The 26,017-nt window shown below is 42.3% G+C and overlaps 1 protein-coding gene across 1 annotated transcript in view; it reads left to right on the forward strand.

Moving 5' to 3' along the window:
- The first annotated feature begins 9,654 nt into the window (after positions 1-9,654).
- The window catches only part of RACGAP1 (Rac GTPase activating protein 1), a 47,576-nt gene continuing 31,213 nt past the window's right edge, over positions 9,655-26,017 (forward strand). The window contains exons 1-3 of the mRNA XM_060253555.1: positions 9,655-9,778; positions 23,413-23,515; positions 24,744-24,946. Coding sequence (XP_060109538.1) covers positions 9,680-9,778; positions 23,413-23,515; positions 24,744-24,946 — 405 coding nt within the window. The 5' untranslated portion in view covers positions 9,655-9,679. The remainder of the gene's footprint in view (positions 9,779-23,412; positions 23,516-24,743; positions 24,947-26,017) is intronic.

Raw genomic sequence — 26,017 nt, forward strand, 5'->3', positions numbered from 1 at the left:
CCCAACATCCCACATCAGGCCGGCACATTCAACGCCTGGGATCTCCGGGGCCGGGAGTGCCCTGAAGGAGTAAGCCTCTCGTATGAGCAATGCCACTCCTCCCCCCCGCCTGGACTAAAATGAACACCAAACTGTGATGCTTTTAAAAAAAAAAAAAAAACAGTTTTTATTTATAGTAACTAGCTGACAGACAAAATTGTTTATTTATACAATTAACAGCTCTTCAGTGAGGAGCAATGACAGATCTGTAGGAAAAGTGGGGAAACCACATCTCCCATCAGTCTGTGTAAGAATGCACATGCATGAAATACTTATTACACTGTACTGTACTATTTACAAAAAAATAACATGATGAACTGGTTCAAGCTGCTTATGAACAGCCAAACAGTTGACCTTTAAAGCCCTATATGGTTGAGGACCTGCCTTTCCCCATATGTTCCCCAGAGAGCATTGTGTTCAGGAGGACAAAATCTGTTATCAATCCCCGGGTCAAGGGAGGCCAGATTGTGCTCTACATGGGCTAGGGCCTTCTCGGTGGCAGCACCAATGATGTGGAATGCCCTCCCAGAGGCCATAAGAGCCCTGTGGGATCTCTCCCAATTCTGCAGGGCCTGTAAAACTGAATTATTTCAACAGGCCTACAATACCTTAATGGGAGAGGGCTGCCACTTTATACTGCTGAGCAACTGTAACTACTATAGGATCATTGTCAGAACAAGAACTAAATGCCGATTGAAGCAACTTGTGATCCTGCTTAGACCAAAAATCTCTAAGTAGCACCATGAATGTATTGTATTTTAATTGTTAATTTAATTGTTTTTTAAATTGTAACTTTAAATTGTGTTTTAATGACTGTTAGCTGCCTTGAGTCTGCTTGCGGAGAGGGCGGGATAGAAAACTAAAGTAATAAAAATATTAAATAAATAAATAAATCATAACATTGGCTCCCTAACTGTAACTGTGAAGAGCCCCATGGCACAGAGTGGAAAAGCTGCAGTACTGCAGACCTAAGCTCTGCTCATGACCGGAGTTTGATCTCAGTGGCAGCTGGGTTCAGGTAGCCAGCTCAAGGTTGACTCAGCCTTCCAGCCTTCCGAGGTCGGTAAAATGAATACCCAGCTTGCTGGGGGGAAAGTGTAGATGACTGGGAAGGCAAAGGCAAACCACCCCGTTTAAAAGTCTGCCATGAAAACGTGATGCGACGTCACCCCAGAGTTAGAAATGACTGGTGCTTGCACAGGGGACTACCTTTACCTTTTTTTTCTTTTTTTAAGAAAATGTGACTGGCAAGCAGAATGTGACCTAAACTAGAGGGTGCTCAAGTACACCTAGACATCACATTTGCTTGTAGTTAAGGAAAAAAAAGTGTGCAAGAGTCTAGCAACAAGCGTTTTCCCCTAACTGTAGTTAACTGAGATGTTTGAATGCATTCTAAGGCACCATGCATATAATCACATTTGAAGTTGAAATGCATCCACCATCACTCAACTTAGAAATTGAACTTCTAGAAAACTTGAGGATAGGTTTGAAGGCAGAAGAACTCTGGCATCTCACACTAAGAACATTTTACAAAGGCACCAAAAAGGCAGGTAGTCAGTATCTTATCCTCTGTCAGCAGTGAACTGAAATCCTTCTCTGTTCCCCTCCAAAAAATCAAACTTTAAGGAGCTGAAAACACAGCAACAATACTCCATAGTGACACCACCCAATCCCATCAGACATGAAGCGTCATGCCAACAATGCTCCCATGCCAGTCATATTCAATCAATCCAAACATCTAACCAATGTACACCTGCTCTTCCATGTATAGCACTTCTAAGCTTTTTAAAACTGCAGTCTGTCACACAGGGCAAGAGGAACAGAGATACTGGAACACCTACAACACAACACACAATGGTATGTTCACATTTTTGCCTTCAGCAGTTTACAAATTGGGCTTAGAGTTGCAATATAAGCCTCCTAGCTAACAGATTTCTATGTTTTCATTTATCACTCTTAAAATGTGTCTAATTGTTATATTTAGAAAAATGTTTACACTAAAAAGAAAATATAGATAATTTAACTTTTTTATTTGCATAGAGGATAAGCTATTATTTGCATATGTTTCTTGAAGAGCTAGGGAGCAAGGAAGGAAGCAGCTTCATTTGAAGTTAAGCCAGAGTAGCATGTTGCTCATTCATTGTCTTACTGCTGAATAAACCTTTGCTAACAAGCTGGTTAAGATGTCTTAATGCAACCTTCAGCAGGTCTACTCCAGAGTAAATCCCATTGCATTCAAGAGGACTTTCTCCCTATTAAATGCCCTTAGGCTTCCAGTCCTAATAATCTTCCCTACCTAGTTACATTATTGCAGAGCTTCCCCCCACCCATTGTCTCTTAAACACCAGCCATATTTCATCAGTGGTCCTATATTTTTATGTGCCTGGGGAGTTGTAAACCCATGAATTCAAAGAAACTAGAATAATTTCTGTGGGATCATGTAGGAAACCAAGAGATACTGTGCACTGTAGCAACAACTGTCCAGACAGTCTAAAAATTGCTTTGGATTAAGAAATGAATGAAAGCAGATGGGAAGAACAAAAAGTAAAATTAAAGTAGGCAGTTTTACAGATGTTAACATTACTGAGCAGTAGGACTATGATTAGTTAATTAGTGGAAGCAGTAGGGAGTGGCAACAAGACTCTTCTGGTAAAAAGAAACTTGTCTTTTTTATCATGGACACACGGCTGGATGAGAAGACCTAAGACAGAACCGTATGGCAAGCAGAGTTGTAACATTTCCAGAAATTCTGAAGCCTTGGGAGGGGAAAAAATAAAAGAGGAAATTCAAGACCCAATGGAAACATCTTACAACAGATCTGCTCTTGCTTCACCACTTTTTGAACATAAATGCATTATGTATAACATAACCCCTACCATTCAACTGTACTCCATTATAGTTATGAAATGTAAGACTATACATGTCTTAGTTTTATTTGAACAATACTTAGAAATACTTAGAAATACAACCTATGTTTGAGATAACATAACAAGCTGCCACACCTTTAATCTTAGTTTTTGCAATTTGGGAAAATTGCGGTGGGGGGGGAGGACCTTGAAAATAGGAGCCATCTGCATTGCCTTGTGTGAGTTAGGGTTGCCAAGTCCAACTCAGGAAATATCTGGGGACTTTGGGGGTGGAGGCAGGAGACTTTCCCATTCCAAATAAATAAATAAATATCATTTTTCCCCTCCTCCTCCTCCTCTTTTTTTCTTTTGGTCTTTAGTTTCTCAGCCCCTGCTAAATGAAAGTGAACACACATACTTACAAAGCAGCCAAAATAAACAGTTTGCATGCCCACACTTTTTGATCTTCCTGGGGCAATTGTGTAGATAGCTTTACTCACCAAAGTTGCAGAATGTAACAATCTGCTGTATTTCAACCAGCTTAAGGAGAGGGAGGTCTAGGAGGCGGAGTTTTCCTCTATCCCATAATCAGGTTCTAGCTAACTCTTTACTATATATTTTTTAAAAACTATTTCTTTATCCGAAACAGTTTGTGAAAGGAATGCAAAAGGAAAAGAGGGACTGGGCTCTCTTGCTTCCTTTCACACACACATGGCTCTGCCTCCTCACCCCATCCACCTGTAGCTTCAGTCTCACAGAAATTTAAAGGCACACACACACCTTCCACAACAGAAGCAGTTTGCAAGCTTCTAACCCTGCCTGAGATCTAAGGACACATCATGGCTGTTGGGGCAGGGTTTCCCCCTACTGGTCAGCTGTCTGGCGGTGGGGAGAAGCCTGCAAAACCAGGGGATTCCCTGCTCAGACCTAGGGACTGGCAAGCCAAGTGTGTGTTAAATACCATTGAGTCACTTCCAATTCATGGCAACCCTATGAATTAATGACCTGTAAAGTATTCTGTTGTTAACAGCTTTGCTTAGGTTTTGCAAACTGAGGGCCATGGCTTCCTTGATTGAGCCAAGAAATAGAAAATCCTGAACAATTTCAATTTCTACATCATCAGCTTTAAATATGTGTAATTCTTCAGTCATCATTAGTTTTGTCTTCTTGATATTCAGCTGTAATCCCATTTTGGCGCTTTCTGCTTTAACCTTCATCAGAAGCCACTTCAAGTCTTCATTATTTTCTGTCAGTAATGTAGTGTCATCTGCATATCTCATATTGTTAATGTTCCTTCCACCAATTTTCACTCCACCTTCAACTAAATCTAATCCATCTTTCATTATGATATATTCTGCATATAGATTGAACATATGGGAAGATAAACTACATCTTTGTCTGACACCTTTGCCAGTTGGAATTCATTCTGTTTTTCCATACTCTGTCCTAACAGCAACCTCTTTGGAACCCATTCCTTTTAAAACCAATCATAGTTTTTCATGATCAAAACTTTGCTATAATCTATGAAACACAAACTGATTTTCTTCTGAAATTCTCTTGTATGTGCCAGTAAGCAATTTAAAGTTGCAATATGGTCTCTAATGCCTCTTCCTTTTCTGAATCCAGATTAAACATCTGGAATTTCTCATTCCACATATGGTAACAGTCTTTGTAAGATTTTGAGCATCACTTTACTCACATCATGAGAAATTAAGCTGATGGTCAGATAGCTGCAGCAATCTTTGACGTCTCCTTTTTTGGGAATTGGAATGTAAATTGAATGTTTTCAGTCTGTGGGTCATTGTTTTGTTTTCATATCTGTTGGCATATTATTGTTAAAGATTTTGATGGATTCCATTTCTGTGGCTTGGAATAGGTCTTTTGACATAACATGATTGCACTTACCTGTAACTGTTGTTCATCGAGGATTTCTTAGTGCAGGCACACGTGCGGACAGCGCATGAGCAGGCCTGCCACAGAGAGGTTTTTCAAACTAAAAGTTTCTAGGGGGTGCTGTGTGTGGAAGCTGGAACGGGCCACTTCTACCCAAACGGTCATGTGCTCCTGCATACCAGCACCCCACCCTCAGTTCCTCTAGCACTGCTGAAGATCGAAGAGAGCATACAGTGGGGCAGGCAGGAGGGTATGTGTGCCTGCACAGAACATCCTTGATGAATAACAGTTATAAATAAGTGCAACCCTGTTTTTATCGTCAATCTGTGCAGTCCCACATGGGGATTCTAACAAGCTACTCACCAGGCGGTGGGTGATATTCTTATCACTTGAACAATGACTGGAGAATCACTTTGCCAACCTGGGCATCTCTTCTGGCCTGCAGGTCCAGTGTATATCAACAGATGACTATGTCACAGCTTGGCAAATTTCTGACAAGAGGACTCCATCCAAAAAGGCAGCAGAGGAAGCAATTGCTCTGATGGAATAAGCATGCACTCTCAATGGACATAGCCTGACCACAATACATCCTAATTGTGGAGATAATCCATCTAGATAAAGGCCCTGTTCACACAGCGTGTTGAGTCCGTGTTAAACTGACTGGTTCTGTTCCGAATATCTTTGTCCCGGATATTATCGATCAGACTGCCATACTGCAGTTCAAATCACTCCATGGTGAAACCATCTTCTGCTGTCCACATGATGGCACCGTGCAGTTCTTTCCCCCCCTCCACTATTATGCACATGTGCGCATATGTGCATTATGCGCTTATGCACATAGGTTAAACATTATGTGGTTCTGCACATATCACTAAGTAGTAAAAAAAAATGGTGACCGTAAACAGGATGTCTGAGGCTCCTTTTGCTCTGGGACAGCCTTCAGACATCCGGAAGTTGGTTAATATCACAGCAGAACTATCCAGATGGAGAAAACTATAAGGTGAAACTGGAGAACTCAAAAAACACTGCAAAGGAGCAGGTAACAAAATAATCCGGTTCTGAGAAGGATTGGGGGAGGGCTACCACGAGTTAATACTGGGAGGCAGATGTTGCTGTCTGATCAGCCACTTTAAATCCGGAAGGAAACAGCAGCGACATCTGATTACACTGTGCGTCTGAACAGGGCCATAGTCTTGGAGAGCCTGATCTCTCCTAAAATCAAGAGTCCTCTTTAAGCAGAATAATAAAGCTCTCCTTAGATCCAGAATGTGTAAGGCCCTTTCATTTTCAGTAGCTGGAGATGGGAAGAGCACTGGCAGTATAATTTTTTGGGAGAGATGGAATCTCAAGAGAACTTTGGGGAAAAAATGGATATTAGGTTGTGGGACTTAAGGGCTTTCTTCCAAAGCATGGCTTTGAATTTCAATGTCCAGTCTCCTCTGGTCTTAGTTGTGAAGTGTTGTCAAGCCTCAAAAGTAGCCATGTTATGCCCCTCTCCCAAGCTGAACAGACAGAACTCATGCTCATCTGTCTGCATCATCTTTGCCCCACAATGAGTTAATCCCCTTTGAGTGCCGCAGACTACAAGTAGAGCTACAGGAGAGACAACAAAATGCTTGCCTCCTGGCCTGACACCAACTACTTGAGTAGCTGCAGGATCACTCCTGAGCAGTTGGCTGCAAATATGACCCTTGGGCATATGCCCATACAAACCAGTCAAGGGAGGCTGTTAAGTGTGGAAGCAACAAGTCATTTTATTGCTGACTCTGACTACTGCACTAGACCTTGTCTTGCTCACGAGACGGGCTCTTGACCTTGCTTCCCAGGGCTGTGATCTCTGCTTATGAATAACCCCTTGGACTGCCTGACCGTGCAAATTGGCCAACCCTTTGATAATGACTTTCGCAGCTCTGGACTCTGGTACTGAACCCTCAACTTGGCTTTTGGCATTTGGACTCTTTCTACCTACAAGGAATGCACACCAGCAATACCTGCCCTGCTAAAACTGCAGGTTCTTCTTCAAAATATTCCTCTTTGATGGAATCTACCGTCTTGTCACCCCTCTGGTGTAATTTTTTAGTGTCTTGTTCCCATCTTTTCTCCAGTTTGTCCTCTTCTGCATTGCAGTAAAGTAATGGAATTTTTTTTAATTAGCTGCGCTTATAATAGTCTTATTGCCATATAAAAACAAGAATGAAAACTGTAATTCCTTTTAATAAGACCAATTGAATTAATGCAGATTTTGTTCCAGACGGCTTTTGAGCTCTCCAGAAGTTTTCATCAAGATGGATGCTACAAAAAGATAGAAGAGAGAGAATTCTAGTGAGCTCAAAAACTTGTACAATATTTTGTGTCAATTTGGTTGGGCATAATAAAAGTATTTTTTGGTTCTGCATCGACCAATATGGCTGTACAATTTTTTTTCATTGCCATTCATTCAGCATTATGCAGAACAGAATACAAAGGCAACTGTTGTTTACAAGTGGAATAAGTGTATATGAGTAACAATTCACCTTTCATACTGCTTCCAATTCTCTGAAATAGAAAAATCCACTTGTGCCTTGCGACCATCAGATCACAGTATTAGTAACTATCAATAAATCTGGATATTTATTGTAACATCAAACTCTTCAGTAATGTAATACACAGGGAATGTCATCGTACGCTTAGAAAAAATTAGCCACATGAAACCCACATCACGCCATTTAAACAATAAATAAAACATCTTTGACAACATACTAGTTTCTTCTAATTAGAATCAATTTTTTGAAAGGTCAATAGTATCTGATTTTAAGCTTTCATTGCTCCTTAGAGGAAGAATAAGATAAAAATGTACTAAACGGTTATCACAGATGAACAGGTTTGTACAGGTTTCAAGAAGTTTCTGTGTTATTATTTATTGACTTTATGAATCGCCCAGTCCCTTCTAACTGCAGGGCTCTAGGCGATGTACAGTATTGGTAAAAACATACACAAGATAAAACAATTAGAACATAACAATACATTTTAAAAACAGATGACAAGTATTGATTGGTCCTATTTCTGACTGCCAGCTACTTCACAGGCAGGTGGAAGAGGTAAAACAGATGTCAAGGGAGAAGAAGGGTGGCAGCCAAGATGGAAACCGTCGCTGTTCTCAGCCAAAAATCTGGCAGAACATCTCTGCTTGCAGGCCCTGGGAATTGCATAAGGTCTCCTAGGGCCGTGATGGTATTTGGTAGAGTTTCACTAGGCTGGGGCCAGGACTGAAAAGGCTCTGATCCTGGTTGAGGCAGCCAGATGTTTTTGGGGCTGGAGACCATGAACAGGTTGCTGTCTGAAGAGCATAGCACTCTCCCAGGGACATAATGAAGGAGCCGGTCCTGTAGATATTTCAGTCCCTAAGCGCTCAAGGCCTTAGAGGTTAGATTGTTTCATAAGTTGTAGTGAAATCTAAAATAGAGTTACACCCTTCTAGGTCCATAGCTGTAAATGAACTCTTGGATTGCACTGATGGTGTGTATATTTTCAAAAGCTGTCCTAGGTATAACTCATAAAATAAAGGCCAGGCTGTCCCAAGATTTCATGTATCTCTACACATTTGCAGCAGATGTGTACTTAGTACGGTTTCTTCTTTGAGTATGCAGAAAAGTTTTAACTTTTTTAAATTAACCAAAAGAAAAATTGCTCTGCCCAAGCACCCCACTGTGACCTGAGCATGTCCAAAGAACATGAAATTCTGAGAGCTGGTTAGTGTCAGTTAACAGTGTGTGCTGGGGGGAGAAACATGATGAAATTGGCCCGCTAAAATGTTTGGTGACTAAACACCTGGAAGATTAGGGTACATGCTTCCTCCCTTTTCCCAATATTATCTCTCCTCCCAATATCTCAATTCCCTCACTTGTCTGTATAATAATGAAGTGTGCTCCCGCATCTGCAGACATGTAAATATCTGTGCAAACGCAGAAAGCACACCTGCTTCCTTCATGTTCATTGGTGGTTGTATGTGTGGTGGAGACAGGATCCCCCTCCCATGCCTGAATCTCACAGGCCAACACTTGTATCATCTAGTAGCAAACTGCATGGTGTGCCCGCTTATTGAAAAAGCAGCAAAACTTGCCCACAGACAAGGTTATGATTTCTGCATGTTTTGGGGACTCACAAGCTATGTCCATTTAAAAAAAAAAATGCTAAGAACTGCCCTGACATGGATAGCCCAGGTAAATCCAATCTCGTCAGATCTCGGAAGCTAAGCAGGGTCGACTCTGGCAAGTACTGGGATAGGAGACCTTCTCGGAATTACCGGCAGTCGGGAGGGCAGAGACAGGCTTTGTTCAGCCACCTCTCTGAATATTCTACAGGCCCCCAGTAGGGGTTAGTTTATCAGAAATCGCCATGGTGCAAACTCCCCAAATAAACAAAAACAAAGAAATAAATAAGCTATGAACTGAACGACGGGCATTGCCCTCGGAATGTTGAGAGCAGCCGAGGCAAGTAAATTATTCCCTCTCCAGCAAGAAAGGCAAAAGAAGATGGGAAACGACCATTCCCAAAGTGCCAGAAGTACATCTTCGAAGGTGAGGTTGGAGGCTCCCAATCGGGAAACGCGTTTCGCTTTTAGCTCCCCCCACCAGCCTGTCTCCTTGGCTTTCTCGATTACTACAACTTGCTCGGGGGAAAAAACAGCACTCAGGTGCACACCACCTGATACGAACGATGGACTGTAGGCACACGCTGAAATGACAGCTTTGCCCTTGAGAAAGAAGGCGTTAGAAGAGTCTCTCTCTGAAGTCGAATAAGACGAGTCGGTGAGAAGGTGTCGTCATCTTAGCTTCACCATGCCTGTACCTCTTAGCCAATCAGAATCAAAAGGGGCGTTAGGCTTTGGCGATTCAAACTGGAGGGCGGGCCTGAGTGGGTGTATGAAGCCGTTAGTACTGGAGAGGTTGCCTTTGGCCCTGAAGCGTTACGCGCCGCTCCGGGGAGGGGAAGAAAAGCTTTACCCCCGCGCATGGGTCCCGGTAAGTGACGAATGATGATACCCCTAAAGGAAGCGGGAGGGGGGGGGAGCGTTCTAAACTGGGTCTAGACTTTTTTTTTTTTAGGGGTTATAAAATTATTTGAAGGGATTAGAATTTTTGGGTGGAGGGATTAGATCATTCTACAGGGACAATGGTGATATTGTGCTGCAACCAAAGGAAACAGGATTCTGAGACACCTTAACGAGTTTTCTTTTTGTCTTAGGTTTTGAAAACTTAGCTGAGGATCGCCTTATTCCTTTCATGAAATCCCTCAAAAAGTCCGCAAAAGTTTAGGGAACACTTAAAAATGGGTCGCGACACTTATGTTGTCTTTTGGTGGCGACCTGAGCGGGGGATGGGTGTGAGCAGTAAATGATTCCCTGTTGTAGAGTTACCAGTTGAGAGTTATGCGGGGGGTGGGGCAGGGATCCTTTACAATAAGATTTTATATGCATTTTGGCTTCCTTCACATTTTCAGGTGCTTACATCATTATGTCTGAGAAAAAAGTGCTTGTGGGAGGAAGGGTTTGAAGAATGATTTCCCTCAGCTGTTGTCATTCCTTCATCCCATTCTGTCCTGAATGACAACTAGAGAGGCATGAGATAGGGTGTTAACATTTCCATATCAGTTCTGTGTGGGTTCATGTGCCATTTATCAGGTGACAAACATTTTCTCTAATTTCGTTATTAATATAGAGTGGTAAAGCTGCAGTACTGCAGTCCGAGCTCACGACCTGAGTTTGATCCCAGTGTAAGCTGGATTCAGGCAGCTGGCTCAAGGTTGACTCAGCCTTCCATCCTTCTGAGGTTGGTGAAATGAGTACCCAGCTTGCTGGGGGGGGGGGGGATGTAGATGACTGGGGAAGACAATGGCAAACCACCCCATAAATAGTCTGCTGTGAAAACATCGTCATGGACGTTACCCCAGAGTCGGAAACGATTGGTGCTTGCACAGGAAACTACCTTACCTGTATCACTACACTCAATGATTTACAAAGATAATAGCAAGAAGACAGAAAATGCCATGGATTTTAATGGTCCAGAAAGGCAAGGATCTGTGGTTTGACACAGGGAAAGCAACAGTGTGGGAGTGAAGTGAAAGAAAACATAAAATGAACATGGTTCAATTCATTTCACACTTGGGGTTTAATGGTGGTGAGGAAATGAGGTACTAGCTTCATAGGAAGATGGATGAGGGGGGGTGTTAAAGAAAGTCAACTACATCAAACAAAGAGTCTGTGGAAAGTTTTAAACTTGAGAGTGGGGTGATTGTTCTTGGTATGGAATGCTCATTTCAGTGGAATATTCATGGCAGAAATGAGATTGTAGAGGATCAGGGAAGGAGTTGAAAGACGAAAACTGGGAGAAAGAGGCATATTCCAAGAGCTGGATGGCAAATAGTAGAAAGGGAGCTGTAGTGTAGTTGGGTGATCAGGATATATTGAGGAATGGTTATGTGGAATGTAGAAAAGCAAGAACAGAGTGATAAGATGCCTGATTGTGTGCCAGAGTGGGTGGGTAATAGTGGGATAGGTGCTGGTGAGGTTCCTGGCATTTCCAGTTAAAAAGAGCCAGACAGTAGGTGATGGGAAAGGTATTTGGCGAAGACAGTAGGGTTGTCAGCTCTTATAAATAGGGCTGGTCTCCTTCCCCGCTCTGCACAATAATTTGACATTCTTCATTATGCTGATGTCCTTGCCCTGAGGACAACAGTCATGCTTGGAAATATGCCTTCTTTGATCTGATAACTGTTGCTTTTCTATGCCTCTTGGAGATTCATTCTTTAGGTCTTTATCTTGTTGTTGTCTGAGCCTCCAAGGCTGCAGGATTCGAGGATCAGGAGATCGAGTAAAAAACAATCCAGTTTTCACAAGATTGCAAAAGAACTGGGTGTGACAGTGTTAGAAATAAGGTGATTTAAAGAGTTGATGTATTGAGAAAATATGAAAGTTACCAGTTTGAATTCATTCTGTGATGAAATCTTTTTAAATGCCTGGTCGCTGGTGACGTCTTTTGCAAGGGACCTCTGTCAGTACTATCAAGGTAATCATTCTGGTCTAGCTCAGGAAATGTGTTAACATCTTGGTCTTCACAACCAGAAAATTTAAAGTAAACTAAATACAGAGCAATAATGTACTCTTTGCTCTGAAACAGGTTTCTTATGGCAGTTCTTTTAACTGGGCTGAATCTTGTTCAACTTTAGTTGATAACCTCAGATTGCAACAGTTTGCATATTTGGATGCCAGTGTGCCTTACTAGAAGTTCTGCATTTAAGAACTTCTAGTACAGGGGTATAAAATTTGGTGCTGGTGCTGACAAGCTTGGAATTTTTTTCATATCTGCACAAGGCTGATGAACAGACAACTGATGCTGGAACTTAAAACTTAATGATGGTGCCTTGGAAACTGAATGAATGGACTGGTAACTGGAGGAACCTTATTTCCAGAAGAATCCCCTGCACAGAACAGTGTTCTTCAGTTTTTGAATCTGAGGAGCTTGTAGCTATACACAAGGTTTTCCTGTTTCTCTCACAAGATAACCAGATCCTTTTCTCAGGACAGGCTTAAGTGTGATGCTGGGCATCTAAGAACAATCAGTAATATAATATTTCATATGCTTGTATGCTTAACTTGGCTATCATTGGCTATGCAAATACAGCCATAACATGACATGTCTGATTTTGTGCACAACTTCATTGTTTTATTTTTTAAAACTACTCAGAGTCATGTTCAAACCAACCCTTACTTTATGACCTCATAAACCTGTAGAGTTCCTGAATTCAAGCATTCTTGAAAGATGATCGTAATTGGGAAAAAGTTGAAACAAGGAGGCAGTCAACTTGTGTGAAGGTTAAAGTCTTTGGTATCCTGTGTAATTGTGAGAATTATGTATAAATAATCCTGTGTAAGATTGATGGGGTAGCTCTGACCCTCACTAAGGAAGACTACCTTTCATCTGTTGTACTTTCTCAAGTGCCTTATCCTGTGACCTTTTGTTCTCTTAAGGTTTCATTCTGTAAATCCATGAAAGTCTTGTAAATGCCATGTTTTCAAAAGAAAGATGTTTAGTCACTGAGTGTGTGGAGTACACATACTGGCTTCATTCTGTTTCATTTTATCTGTATAGTTATTCTTCAGTTGTTTTTACTTGCAGTGCATAAAACACGTAATTTTTCTTTGTAGTGCTACGTTTAAAAGCACTAGATATTTGGAGAATGTAAGCCATCAGTATTTACTATGAAAATATGGATTATTACTGGTATGGATTTAAAATGCCACTATTGTGTTCTAATACTAGACAAGAAACAATAGAAGTGTATTGCATTTCCTCCTTCCCTGAATGGCACAAGGTTCCAGAGGTAAACCTTTTACAGGGTTGACTGCCTTGTTGAGGAGACAGCTTGAGATAATTTTGGTCTGAAGGCACTTGATGCAGCAACCTTGTGGAAGTGCCAGGTTTCTGTGTGGGTAGTGCCTGGGTGTGAGAATTCTTAGGGAGGTATGCAGATTGAAAAAAAGGCAGACTAAATCTATACTGAGACTCTGTTTATTTTGGTAATATCCACCTGTCTGAACACATCAAGCCCATAGCTACAGGGGTGGGTGGGCCAGGCCACTCAATTCAAACCCCCCCTTCCATCTGTATGGTCCCTCCATTGGAGGACCTCCAGTCTGCCCCTTTTGCTCACCACCACTCACCACAGCTCTGAACAAATGCAGCATTGCTACTGTAGGGGCTTCATATTGGCACAATGGGGGTGGGGTGGGTGGAAGAAGCCTACTTGTGGCTGGATCTCTCTGGAAGGTTTACTGAGTTAGACAAATTGGTGTGTGTGTGTAGCTTTACTTGTGAACTGAGAAAATGTTTAGAGCCAAACCGGTTGGCCCTCTGCTCCCCCCCCCCCTCCAAACCAAAAAATGCTGCTGCAGCCCCACCAAACATGAAATCCTGGCTATGGCCCTGGAACACATAATCTGAGCACAGGGGAGGATATAAACAGTTGGACATGGCTGGATATTAAAACAGTTTCCATTTCCCTCAAAAACAAGTGTGCTTTTACAACTCCCTAAGGTGACTTGACAGCCAGGTGGAATAATTAAGTCAGACTTGTGTCTGTATTGCATCTGCTCATGTACAAGAAAGCATGTGTTATGTGCTGAAAGCCATTGTTGCTCATTGAAGGAACATACATAGCTGTTAGCTATAAAAAAGCATAGAATACTGAACATATAACAGAAATCCTATTGTATTGAGAACTGCTTTGTCTTCCTGTGCTGTAATGACAGAAAACTGCAATTGGTTATGGAGACATTCTCATTGGTCCAGTTCTACAACTGAGAAGGCAAAACTGTCTTGTTTTAGCCCTCCCTCCCCAACTTGGACTTCAGATAATGTAATAAACAGTTGGCCAGGTCAGCCTATGTATTTTGAGAGCCATTTAGAGTGGCAGGTTGTCTGGGGAGGGAGTGGAGGAGAAGATGACAGCTGGACATGGCCTTTTCATCTTGGGTGGTGCAAAGGAAAAGGCCAGTCTATCATTGCAGGAACAAAACATGCTAGCACAGTTGCCACTACTCTTAAAGTATCAAAATGCTAAAAATGGTTCATGTCTGAAGCCTCTGTCACCACTTATTAATTATACTGCAAATATATCTAAACTTGTAATCTGTAGGTATAATTAATAGACTGTTTTTCTTGGTGCACAGTATTTGTAATGTGGGATGTGGATAGAGTCTTGGTAGCACTCATCTATCACGTAAAAGTATAATTGTGCTATTTTATTTGAGTAGGACTGAGTGGAAATAGTCTTTCAAAAAAGCTGCTTTTCCTGCTGAGTTGAAAACAGGCCTGTTTTTACTCCCCATAATTATATTTCTGTTAGTACAACATGTTAAGATACTGATATTCAGACTTCTGATAAAGTAGGCTGCAGGCAGCCATTCCAACTTATTTAAGTGGCTAACTTTCATGATAGGTTCCAGTGGAATCTGGTATGTGACTCGTCATAGTGTTAAATATAGGTTTCTGAACTTTTTCTGGCTTTTTACCTCCAAGAAAGACTCTCGAGCATGGTTCTTGTGTAGCAGGTAAATAACGAAGCCCCACACATTGCTTGGTTTGAAGCGAGGTATTTTACTTTGACATCACAGTAGAACTTGTCAGCATAAGCTCAAAATGACTAAGTTAAAATCATCAGCCTTCTGACCATTTTTATTCATCCCCAAAACAAGCAGACAAGCCCCCTCTTATATAACTCAAATGCTCCACCTCCTGCTTTCCTTCCAGTAATGTCTTGTAGTTTTCCCCTGCTCTGTCCCTCTATGTTATCAGCAAGAAGCTCCTTCTCTGCGGGGCCCCTGTTATCTTGGATTCATACCCTTAGCCTGTCTGGTTTTAGCAGTTTAGCAGAAGCTCCTCTGAGGGGCCTCTTAACAGTCACTCTAAATGTTGCATCAGGCATTTTCTTTTGAAGGCACAACCATATTTTCTATTATTATTATTATTATTGAGGTATTCATTAATTACTAGCTCTCAGCTCTCTCAACTCATTAATTACTAGCTCTCAGCTCAGAGATCTAGCTCTCAGAACTTACTAACAATCCCTGGGCCAAGAGATGCTAGGTTGAAGGCTACTAGGGAGCAGGCCTTCTCAGTGATGGCCCCACGTTGGTGGAACCACTTTCCAGAGATGGTGCGAGCCCTGCGGGACCTGAACCAATTCCGCAGGGCTTGCAAAACATTTCTTTTCCAGCTTGCTTTCGAGATAGAACCTGATTAATCTATGTGTGGACATCTAGCCATCTTGTGGATATTATGATTACAGTATTTTAGCACCCATTTTATACATTTTATCTATTTTAAATAATTTATTATGCAATTGATATATTTAAAATTGTTTACATTGTTTTACATGAATCATGGGATCTCCATGTCTGTTAGCCGCCCTGAGCCCGCCTCGGCGGGGGAGGGCGGGATATAAAAATAAAGTTGTTGTTGTTGTTGTTGTTATTATTATTATTATTATTCAGGGGTCCCTCTTCACTTGCATGCCAAAATTCAACATGCAGATTAGCCACAGTCATACAGAGAAAGTAATGTATGAACCAACAGAACTGTATGGTTTCTTAATGCATACTATCTCATGTAGTGTTATCAGGAAACTGAATAGCCCTGTTGAGTTATGTGTTTTCTTCTCTATGTAGCTGTAGCCATGCCATGGGCCATTTCATGAGGGCAGATTCTTATATGTGAGTTGGATCTTAGGTCAGCCTTGATGCATTAGTACAAAGATGTTTGCTATACAGTACTGTGAGGCCATATAGTAAACATGCTTGCTGCCCTGAAAATTACAGCATTGTGAAGGACTGCTGCTGGGGTATGTGGGTGCCTTTAAAGGTCTCCTGGGAGCAGCCGTAGTTTCCACATGAAGAGAGGGAGGGAGGGGGGTGGGAGCCAGCTACCACCAGTTCAATTTACACTTGATTATCCCAGATGGTGTGGCCTAATATGCTAATGAGTGTGTGACCTCAGATGTCACAGGGATGAATAGGCTTTGCTCAAATTATCTGTAATACATCTTGCACATTTTAACATGTGAAACTTTAACTTCTTGATTTTGTTCTGTTTTTATTAGGTTAAAATACAAGTTCTTCAGACAGGCACAGTCTTTGACACTAAGGCAGAAGAAAAATTAAGGTACTGTATTATGTTGACAAACTATACAATTTTATATCTCCATTCTTTGCTTCTGCTCAGCTGAACCAGAGCTGTCCAGAAATGCTTCTTTTTGTCTGTTGCATTTCCTAAAGTATTTATATATTTCTTTTCCGATCGCCTTTCTCCTAAAGCAGGGGTGGGGAACCTTTTTTCTGCCAAGGGCCATTTGGATGTTTATAACATCATTTGCGGGCCATACAAAATTATCAACTGTAAAAACAGTGCTCCGCTGAGGATGATTCAGGCCAGCAAAATTAATGTAAATAATTGTTTTTCTTTTAGAAGTCATGTGGGGAGAGCCTAATTTGGCACCCACACTTTTTTTTAGTAGAAAAAGCCCAACAGGAACTCATTGGCATAATAGACCACATCCCCTAATAGTAGCATATTAGGTCACACACTCATTAGCATATTAGGCCACACCATCTGGGATAATCAAGTGCAAATTGAGCTGGTGGTAGCTGGCTCCCACCCCCCTCCCTCCCTCTCTTCATGTGGAAACTACGGCTGCTCCCAGCAGACCTTTAAAGGCACCCACATACCCTAGCAGCAGTCCTTCACAATGCCCATCATTCAGGCTCCACAGAGAGAAAGAAAGAGAGAGAGGAAGGAAGAAAAGGAGAAAGGGAGGGAGAAAGAGAAAGAAAGGGAAATAAAGAAATGGGGGAAATAAAGGGGAGAAGAAAGGGAAATAAAGAAATGGGGGAAATAAAGGGGAGAAGAAAGGAAAATAAAGACATGGGGGAAGAAAGGGTAATAAAGGAAAATAAAGAAAGGGGGAAGAAAGGGTAATAAAGGAAAATAAAGAAAGGGGGAAATAAAGAAATGGGGGGAAGAAATAGAAAGAAAGAGAAATAAAGAAATGAGGGGGAAATTTGCCTGAACTGTGACAGTGTCTTTTCCAGGCCCTGCTGCGCAGCACAGCTGGGTCCCATGATCCTCACCGGCCACCCCGGCCCCAGGGAGGCCACCCCATGGCTCGGCTCAGCCCAGCAATCCCCAAGGACCAGACCAAATGATCTCGAGGGCTGTAAACGGCCCTCGGGCCAGAAATTCCCTACTCCTGTCCTAAAGGCTCAAGACAAATCACAAAAATTAAAAGCCAACAATAAATACAATACAACTCATTAATAAACTTTCCGCAAACATTGAAAACTGCAATAGTGTCTCCTTTCAGAAAAATGTGTTCTAGAAAACCTTGTTCCTTAAAGCTCCCGAGCCTCCTAAATTTAGTGTGATATAGCTATTGTTTTTATTGACTCTTTTGTAGAGACATGAAGGCCTGGAAAAACTTGAAAGATAATTCTGGGTTACTTCCCCCCCACTCTCCCCCATTTGCTTTTTCAGGGGGCATTTTTTTCCAGTAACATTTTTTGAAATATGAGGGAAGCATCTTTTTGTTTTTTTGTGTTTTTGTTTTTCTCTCAGATGGCAAAAACTAAGATATACCGTATTTTTCGGTCCATTGGACGCTCCAGATCATAAGACGCAGGTGCCTGGCTGGCAGACAAGGGCGAGATCGCTCCCTCTGCCCCCACCGCAAACCCAGCACTTCGCAGGGAGCAATCTTGCCTCTTGTCTCCCAGCCAGGCACGCAGGCGCTGGCGTGCTTCCCCCGCGCCTGCGTGCCTGGCTGGGAGACAAGCAGCGAGATCGCTCCCTGCGAAGTGCTGGGTTTGTAGTGGGGGCAGAGGGAGCGACCTCGCCGCTTGTCTCCCAGCCAGGCACGCAGGCACAGAAAAAGCATGCCGCCCCCTCCGCAAACCCAGCGCTTCGCGAAGTGCTGGGTTTGTGGGGGGGGGTGTGTGCTTCCTCTGTGCCTGTCTGCCTGGCTTCAGCTGCTGCTTATAGCAAGGGCTGGGATCGGAGGCTTGGCTGCCTCCGATCCCAGCCCTTGCTATAAGCAGCAGCTGAAGCCAGGCAGACAGGCACAGAGGAAGCACCCCCCCCCCTCCGCAAACCCAACGCTTCGCAAGCGCCGGCTGTGGAGGGGGCGGCGTGCTTTCTCCCTGCCTGTTTGCATGGCTTCAGCGCTGATGTTTAAAGCAAGCGCCGGGATCGGAGGGAGCGATCCTGGCGCTTGCTGTAAGCGTCAGAGCTGGAGCCAGGCAGGCATGGGGAAGCGCCGGGACGGAAGCAGCGGATCACCCCCCCTCCCATTCCCCACCCTGAGGAAGGTACGTATGGTACCTTCTCTCCATAAGACGCACACACTTTTCCCCTCACTTTTTTTTTGGGGGGGGGGAGTGCGTCTTATGGTGCGAAAAATACGGTATATGTAATCTGGTACAGCAGTTTGCAGCTTTCTCAAGCTTTGGTTATGTCATAATTTTGCTTGTAGAAAACAAATGCATTTATTTTTAAAAATTCTATTTGTGTGTCAAATAAAACAACCTTGCATGCCATCCAAGTTATAATTGATGTATTTTGCGTGATTAAGTAGCAAAATAAGGTTTGATAGGGAAATCAGTATTGTATATTTCAGTTTTTCCCCAAATTTGTTTTGTTCTGAAACCAGCATTCCACTGGATGCCACCACCAATGGCTTAAGATTTCTAGAAATTTTACATCTGCACTCTTATGTGATTCTAATGATAACAAAAATGTTTGTGTGGCAGTCTCGTTTATAAAGCCTGATAGTATGGCTATGCTTTACATTTAAAATAATGTTATGTCAGATTTATTGATTCGGAACCACTGTTTCTCTGAAAAACAATTTGAGCCATCTGGTAGAAAGACATCTCTATGGTGGGCCTTGAGAAGAAATCCCTCTTCAATATCTAGATATAAAAGTTTTGAAAATGCAGCTCCTGGATTCAGTGTGAATTATCTGTCAGAAAGAGTGTTTTGCTGTTTGTGAGGAGACTAAATGACAAGCCAAATGGATGCTGCTTTTCTTTACAAGTACTTCTCATAATTAATATGTGGGAACTGAAGATAGGGGAAGAAAAATGGCCTGTGGAATTTCAGTGGCAACCTTGTTTCATACGGCCCTTTGAAGTATTCTATGCTGAATAGCTATGAAAGCATGCTTGCTCAGAGTGGGGTTTTTTTTTATCATTCACTTAATTTTTTTCCTATGCCCTTCTAGCTGTGAAGGTGGTATATTGTCTGGCATAGATGCCAAAAATATAATACAATGTAAGCATCCTCCCTCTACTTGGTATTAATTTATTAGCCATCATTCCCATATACATTTCCAACAGCTACATGGTTTGAAGAAGCAATTTCCATACTGCTGAGCTAGCAGTTTCTCTTTTAATCACTCCTGTGATGTCACCAGCTCTACTGCTTGGGAAATATGCTGACCATGACATAGATAAAAGCCATTTGCCATAGGAGCAGTAACTTACAAAAATAAAATTGAAACTTCTCTTGCGCTTTTCCCAGATATACCTTTTGGCTTTCTCATGTTCATTTTGTGTTGAAGAGTTATGCTAATTTTAGGCTTAGTTGGAAACTTTTTTAGTCCTTCAGAGAATCTGAAAAGGAATCCTGATTTGTACTTCAGTCCATGGTGAATGGAGCAATTTAAAACTGAAAGAGAAAGACTGATCTAAATCAGGCTCCCTTCTTCCCTGCGCACTTCCTGAAGAAGAATGCTTGCTACCTGCTTGCTAGAACAGTGAATCATATTGATGTCAACTGGGTAAAGTCTTTTAAAATACTACTTGAGAGCATAATCTTAGACATTGGCCATGTATCCCATTGTGCCTCTTGCTCTACAGAATTTCTGCTCAGAGAGGAGGGGAACATTTGTGAAATCAATGGATTCCTGTTTGGCTCCCTCTGTATGCAAGGACATTCTGCAAACTCCTCACTTAAGGACTAAGGCTGGGATCCAAAGAACCATGAAACAGGCTCATGGAACAAAAGGAAGCTTTAGGTTCATTTTATCTCAAATAGCAGTTCCCTGTGCCACATGGCAAATTGCTGTTAATACAGAGAAGAGTTTCAAGGCAGCTTGTTGTGTGCTGGGAGCTTTCTATTCAAAACAAGAAAAGAAATCTATGGGGTTAGAGTATTATGGAAGCCTTTCTGTAATGCAGTCTTCATGCCAGCAAAGCACAGCCTGGCTAAATTTTCAGTTTTTAAAATAATAAATGCAATATACAGTTTTTGGTCATATTTTTAGTGCTTAGCTTCAAGTTGGATATCTCCCCATGCTTTATTCTTTTACATAGAAAAGTAGGTTCATTTATATGACAGGGTCAAGGAACTAGTTTTGAGATAATTTTAACTTGTTCATTTTCAGGTGTGTTTTATACTAGATGACTAGGTGTATATATAATTGACAGTTTAAAAATGCTATTTTAAATGTTAAGAATTCAATTTTTGTTTTAAAAAGCCTGTCACTTATGACCAACTTTGCTCCATTCTAAATTGTCACCTTTGTTTTTCTAATCACAAGAGTGCTTGTGAATGGTTCCTCATCCTGTTGGAGAGGAGTGACAAGTGGAGTGCCTCAGGGATCTGTCCTGGGACCTCTTTTGTTCAACATCTTTATCAATGATTTGGATGACGGAATAGAGGGAATACTTATTAAATTTGCCGATGATACTAAATTGGGAGGGGTTGCAAACACAGAAGAAGACAGAAACAGGATGACCTTGACAGGCTGGAAAACTGGGCTAAAACCAGTAAAATGAATTTTAACAGGGATAAATGTAAAATTCTGCATTTAGGTAGGAAAACTCCAGTGCATGGTTATAGGATGCGGGAGACTTGTCTTAGCAGTAGTATGTGTGAAAAGGATCTAGGGATCTTAGTGGATAATACACTGAATGTGAGTCAACAGTGTGATGCCGTGGCTCAAAAGGTAAATGCAATTTTGGGCGGTATCAACAGAAGTATAGTGTCCAGATCACGTGATGTGATGGTATCACTTTACTCTGCTCTGGTAAGACCTCACCTAGAGTATTGTGTTCAGTTTTGGGCACCGCATTTTAAGAAGGATATAGACAAGCTGGAATGGGTCCAGAGGAGGGCGATGGTGAAGGGTCTGGAGACCAAGTCCTATGAGAGGGGTCCTATGAGAGATGGTGAGGGGTCTGGAGACCAAGTCCTATGAGAAAAGGTTAAAGGAGCTGGGAATGTTTAGCCTGGAGAGGAGGTGGCTGAGAGGTGATATGAAGGGCTGTCATATAGAGGATGGTGTGGAATTGTTTTTTGTGGCCCCAGAAGGTAGGACCAGAACCAATGAGTTGCAATTAAATCAAAAGAGTTTCCGGCTCAACATTAGGAAGAACTTCCTGACCATTAGAGTGATTCCTCAGTGGAGCAGGCTTCCTCAGGAAGTGATGGGCTCTCCTTCCTTAGAGGTTTTTAAACAGAGGCTAGATGGCCATCTGACAGCAATGAAGATCCTGTGAATTTAGGGGGAGGTATTTGTGGGTTTCCTGCATTGTGCAGGGGGTTGGACTAGATGACCCTGGAGGTCCCTTCCAACTCTATGATTCTAAATCCCTTCTTTAAACTTTTTGGTAGAGGGCTTTGGCTTCACCCCTTTTGTGTGACAGAGTTTGCACGAGTAGGGGATGATGGGGAGGGACTGTCAGATCCAGGTTGCGAAGCTCCTGGAGATTTGGGGATGGAGCCTGGGGAGGACAGGGACCTCAGTGAGTTATGGTACCATAGAGTCCACCCTCCAAAGTATCCATTTTCTCCACGGAAATTGATCTCTGTAGTCTGTAGATGAGCTTTAGTTTCAGGGGATCCCTGGGTTCCACCTGGAGGCTGGCATCTGTAGCATGACTGGATTTGCTTAAATTAATCTCTTGTTCTCTTTTTACGCTGCTTTACATTGGAAGCTCCTTGGTAGCAGGGACCTGTCTATTTTTGCTTAAGATTTAGACACTATGTAAGTTAATGGTGCTACTTATATATTGGATGGTGCTTTCACACATGCTGAATAATGCAGTTTCAGCCCACTTCAGTGAGTGTTTGCAAGTGGATTTTGCCAATTCACACAGCAAAATCCATTTGCAAAGTGCATTGGAAGTAGACTGAAAGTACATTATTTCATGCATGTGAAAGTGCCCAGAATGTTTCAAATGTTCTAAAGTAGGGGTGTCAGACATGCGGCCTGGGGGCGATATCAGGCCCTGAGTGACTAGCTGTCATCTGCTTCCTTCTCCCTCTCTCTTGCTTCATTCTGCATAACAGCTTGCTTTGCAAGGCTTGCTCATTTGCACAGGAACTGCAGAGCAAAACCTTTATTTTTTCCATTGGCTGAGGTCCCTCCTTTGGGAACGAGGTGGGGGGGGAGGCAGAGTTTGCTTTGCCAGGCTCATTCAGTCGCACAGCAGAGCTACTGAGTCAAGCCTCTTTTCCTTCTCTTTTCGGAGGCTCCTCTCCCTTCTGGTTCCCTGGAGAAGGAAGGAAAAGTGTCAGAGCTTCTTTTACCCAGTTCCCTGGATCCCATGGGAGAAATACAAAGAAAGCACCTTTAAGACCAATGAGTGCTAAAGTTTTAAGTATAAGGTTTTTTTAAAAAAAAATTCTTTAATTGTGTTTGTGTCCTTTATAAAGTTTATATCTTTGCTACTAATCTTGAATATTTACACACAAGGCCTGACATGGTCCAGCCCAACAAGGTCAGATTTGGCTCTCATAACAAAATGAGTTCGACACCCCTGGTCTAAAGCATTGGCTGGAAGATGGGATGAGATACTGATTTTGTGCTAGGCTGCCTTAGCCATTTTATGTCTGTGGAAAACTTGGAAGTCTGGTCTGTCTGAAATATGAACATTGCAGTCATTACATCGATTTATACATTTCTTGTCTTGTTTGCTTGCAAATGGCAACCTCCATAATGTGGTGTGTGTTTGAGTTTCAGACTTAATCACATTGGCAAGAATTGCTGTATCTGGCAAGAGAAATGTAGAAAGAACAGACTAATCTTTGAATTATTTCAGTTTCCTGGCATGAAGATGGAGACAGCAATGCTGAATATGCGAAATCTGTTTGACCAACTCACGCACCAGGCAGAAATTCTAAATGAAAACAATGAGTATCATCGTAAGTCACCTTCTTGAGTGAATGCTGTGCAGATTACTAATGTCAGAGAGGCAAAAATCAGTACTGTATTTGGAAGCCCCTTTCTACTCTGTGCTTTAAAATCTACCTTCAATGGTTTATGAGAGGGAGGGTAAAGTTTTCCAGATCCTTTACATCAAGCAGGTAATGTGTATTAACTTTAGTGGATCGATGGGAGTGGGGGTTGTTGTCCTGTAGAAAACTGATCTGTATACTTGGTTTTGTGCAATGTGGTTTCTAGGCAACAGTGTGGAGTTAAAACATTATAGTTCCAGTAGTTACCTTATTCTATCTGTTGCCTCGGGGATGTGATGTTACATTGCTGTATACCAGGGGTGGCCAACGGTAGCTCTCCAGATGTTTTTTGCCTACAACTCCCATCAGCCCCAGCCAGCATGGCTGGGGCTGATGGGAGTTGTAGGCAAAAAACATCTGGAGAGCTACCGTTGGCCACCCCTGCCGTATACCATTGCAGGTCTTTGAAGAGCCTGGGGAAGTCTATGCTGTGTCACAGTAACGACATCCGTAAATAATATGGTGGGGGGAGACATTGGCTAGAGGCAGGTTTGTGCAATCTTCTGTAGATGTAGGTTTGCTGAGTGGAACGTTTGTATTCCCTTCAGGGCAGCTTAAAGCAGCTAAAGGAAATTGGCTTTTTCCTTTCAAATCAATATTTGTATAATTATCTAGCTGAATAGAGTTTCTGGCCCAGACATCTATAATACTAATCTACATCTGCTGAAGCATATTACAGCAGTTACGTTTATATTTTGCTGTTGAACATCTTTCTGGTATGCTAATCTGTGACCATAAAATAATCTGTTCTCAAGTTAATTATAGCTGCAGCTCCATTCTCTGGTATGACAATTGTCATCAACTTTGCATTTTTATTTAGGTTGCCTTAGTCACAGACCTTCAGCCATGTTATGCTCTTGGTCATCCTTAACATTGAATCAGACTGAGTGACTGAATAGAAATAAAGTATGTTGCTGATGAGAGGAATAAGCCTGATTTGTGATGTAGTTGATGTGCACTAATTTCAGGCTCTTGCTACCGTGTTCCAATTAAGATTGCCAGCACTTTTGCATTGTCACTGTTTTCATGTTATGGGAAACTTTTAGTGAAAGTGCGTTTAGGAGGAAATGTGGGAGCAAAAGGATATTAAGGAATCAATCCATTGTAAATGGATTATGATGTGTGTTCTTTCCAGAGTGTATGCAACTGGCAAAGAATTTTGAGGAGTACAGGAAAAGGTGGGAGAAAATGGATCGTGAGGTTGCCAGATACAAAGATCTTCTGATGAAAACAGAAACTGAACGTAATGCCTTGGATGTGAAATTGAAACATGCTCGAAATCAGGTGGATGTGGAGATCAAGAGAAGACAGCGAGCTGAAGCCAACTGTGAAAAGTTGGTGTGTACTGTATTGTTTCCTAAATTAGTTTTTCCTTGATAGTGGCTTTGTGGGTCAGACTAGTCTTCCATCTTACATGTTTTATATGTTAATGTGGAAATGTTAATGTCTTCTCAGTACTCATTTCATTATATGCAGCAGGTCTCGTGAGTCTGTCAATATCTTGTTTTCAGCAGTGGTCAATTAAGTGCATGTAGTGAAATTAAAAGCAGAACATGATGACAGATCTTCTGTATTGTATGATGCAGTTTGCTGCCTCTAAATGTGGAGGCTTTGTTTCCTGAAAAAAAGGAAGGGTCTTTCTGGAACTTGTATAAAGAACAACAAATGCCCTGCTGTTCACCTTTGTGGTACTCAAGTTTGTTGTTTTAAGGAAGTCTGGAAGTTCTTTTGAGACACTGCATTTTGTCATTGAAATAATGATTGTTTCATTATTTCTTACTTTCTGATACTACAACAGAGTGATCAGACTGCTTAAAAGCTACAGGCGGTATTCTTGTATCACTGATACAGGTGACACAAGTCCCCTAAGCTCATGCTAGGTTACATAATTTATACTTTTCCTTTGTCCCCAGCTTACATTGATCTCACCTACATTTTGTCTTCATGACAGTCCTGTGAGGTAGGTTAGGCTGAAGAGTGTGTTACTACCCCTCACAGACGTATCTGTTCACCTGCTATAGGCCCAATTCTAGAGTTGACAGGGAAACAAAGGTCATGCCCAGCAGCTTGAGGAGCAAAATTTCAGACAATACTGGCCCAAAGCAGTAGTATAGGTCAGGGGTCCCTGGACCCCAGACCAGTACCAGTCCGTGGCCCGTCAGCAACCGGTCTGCCAGTCTCACTACCCCCCCCCCCTCCGTGGTGCCCCGCAGCCTCCCCCCCTCGTGGCGCCTCCTCCTCCCTCCGTTTTTATGATGTTAAGCTGGGGAAAGTGACTTCCAGACTCTTTAAAAGCTCACCCCCACCCGTGGCAGCAGCGGCGAGCGACTGCTGAACAAACGACACTACCCTTGCCTCCAGAGGCAAGGACAGTGCCGCTTGTTCAGGGGGTTGCTCGCCACTGTGGTT

Source organism: Heteronotia binoei, chromosome 13 (assembly GCF_032191835.1).
Source record: "Heteronotia binoei isolate CCM8104 ecotype False Entrance Well chromosome 13, APGP_CSIRO_Hbin_v1, whole genome shotgun sequence".
Classification (NCBI taxonomy): Eukaryota; Metazoa; Chordata; class Lepidosauria; order Squamata; family Gekkonidae; genus Heteronotia; species Heteronotia binoei.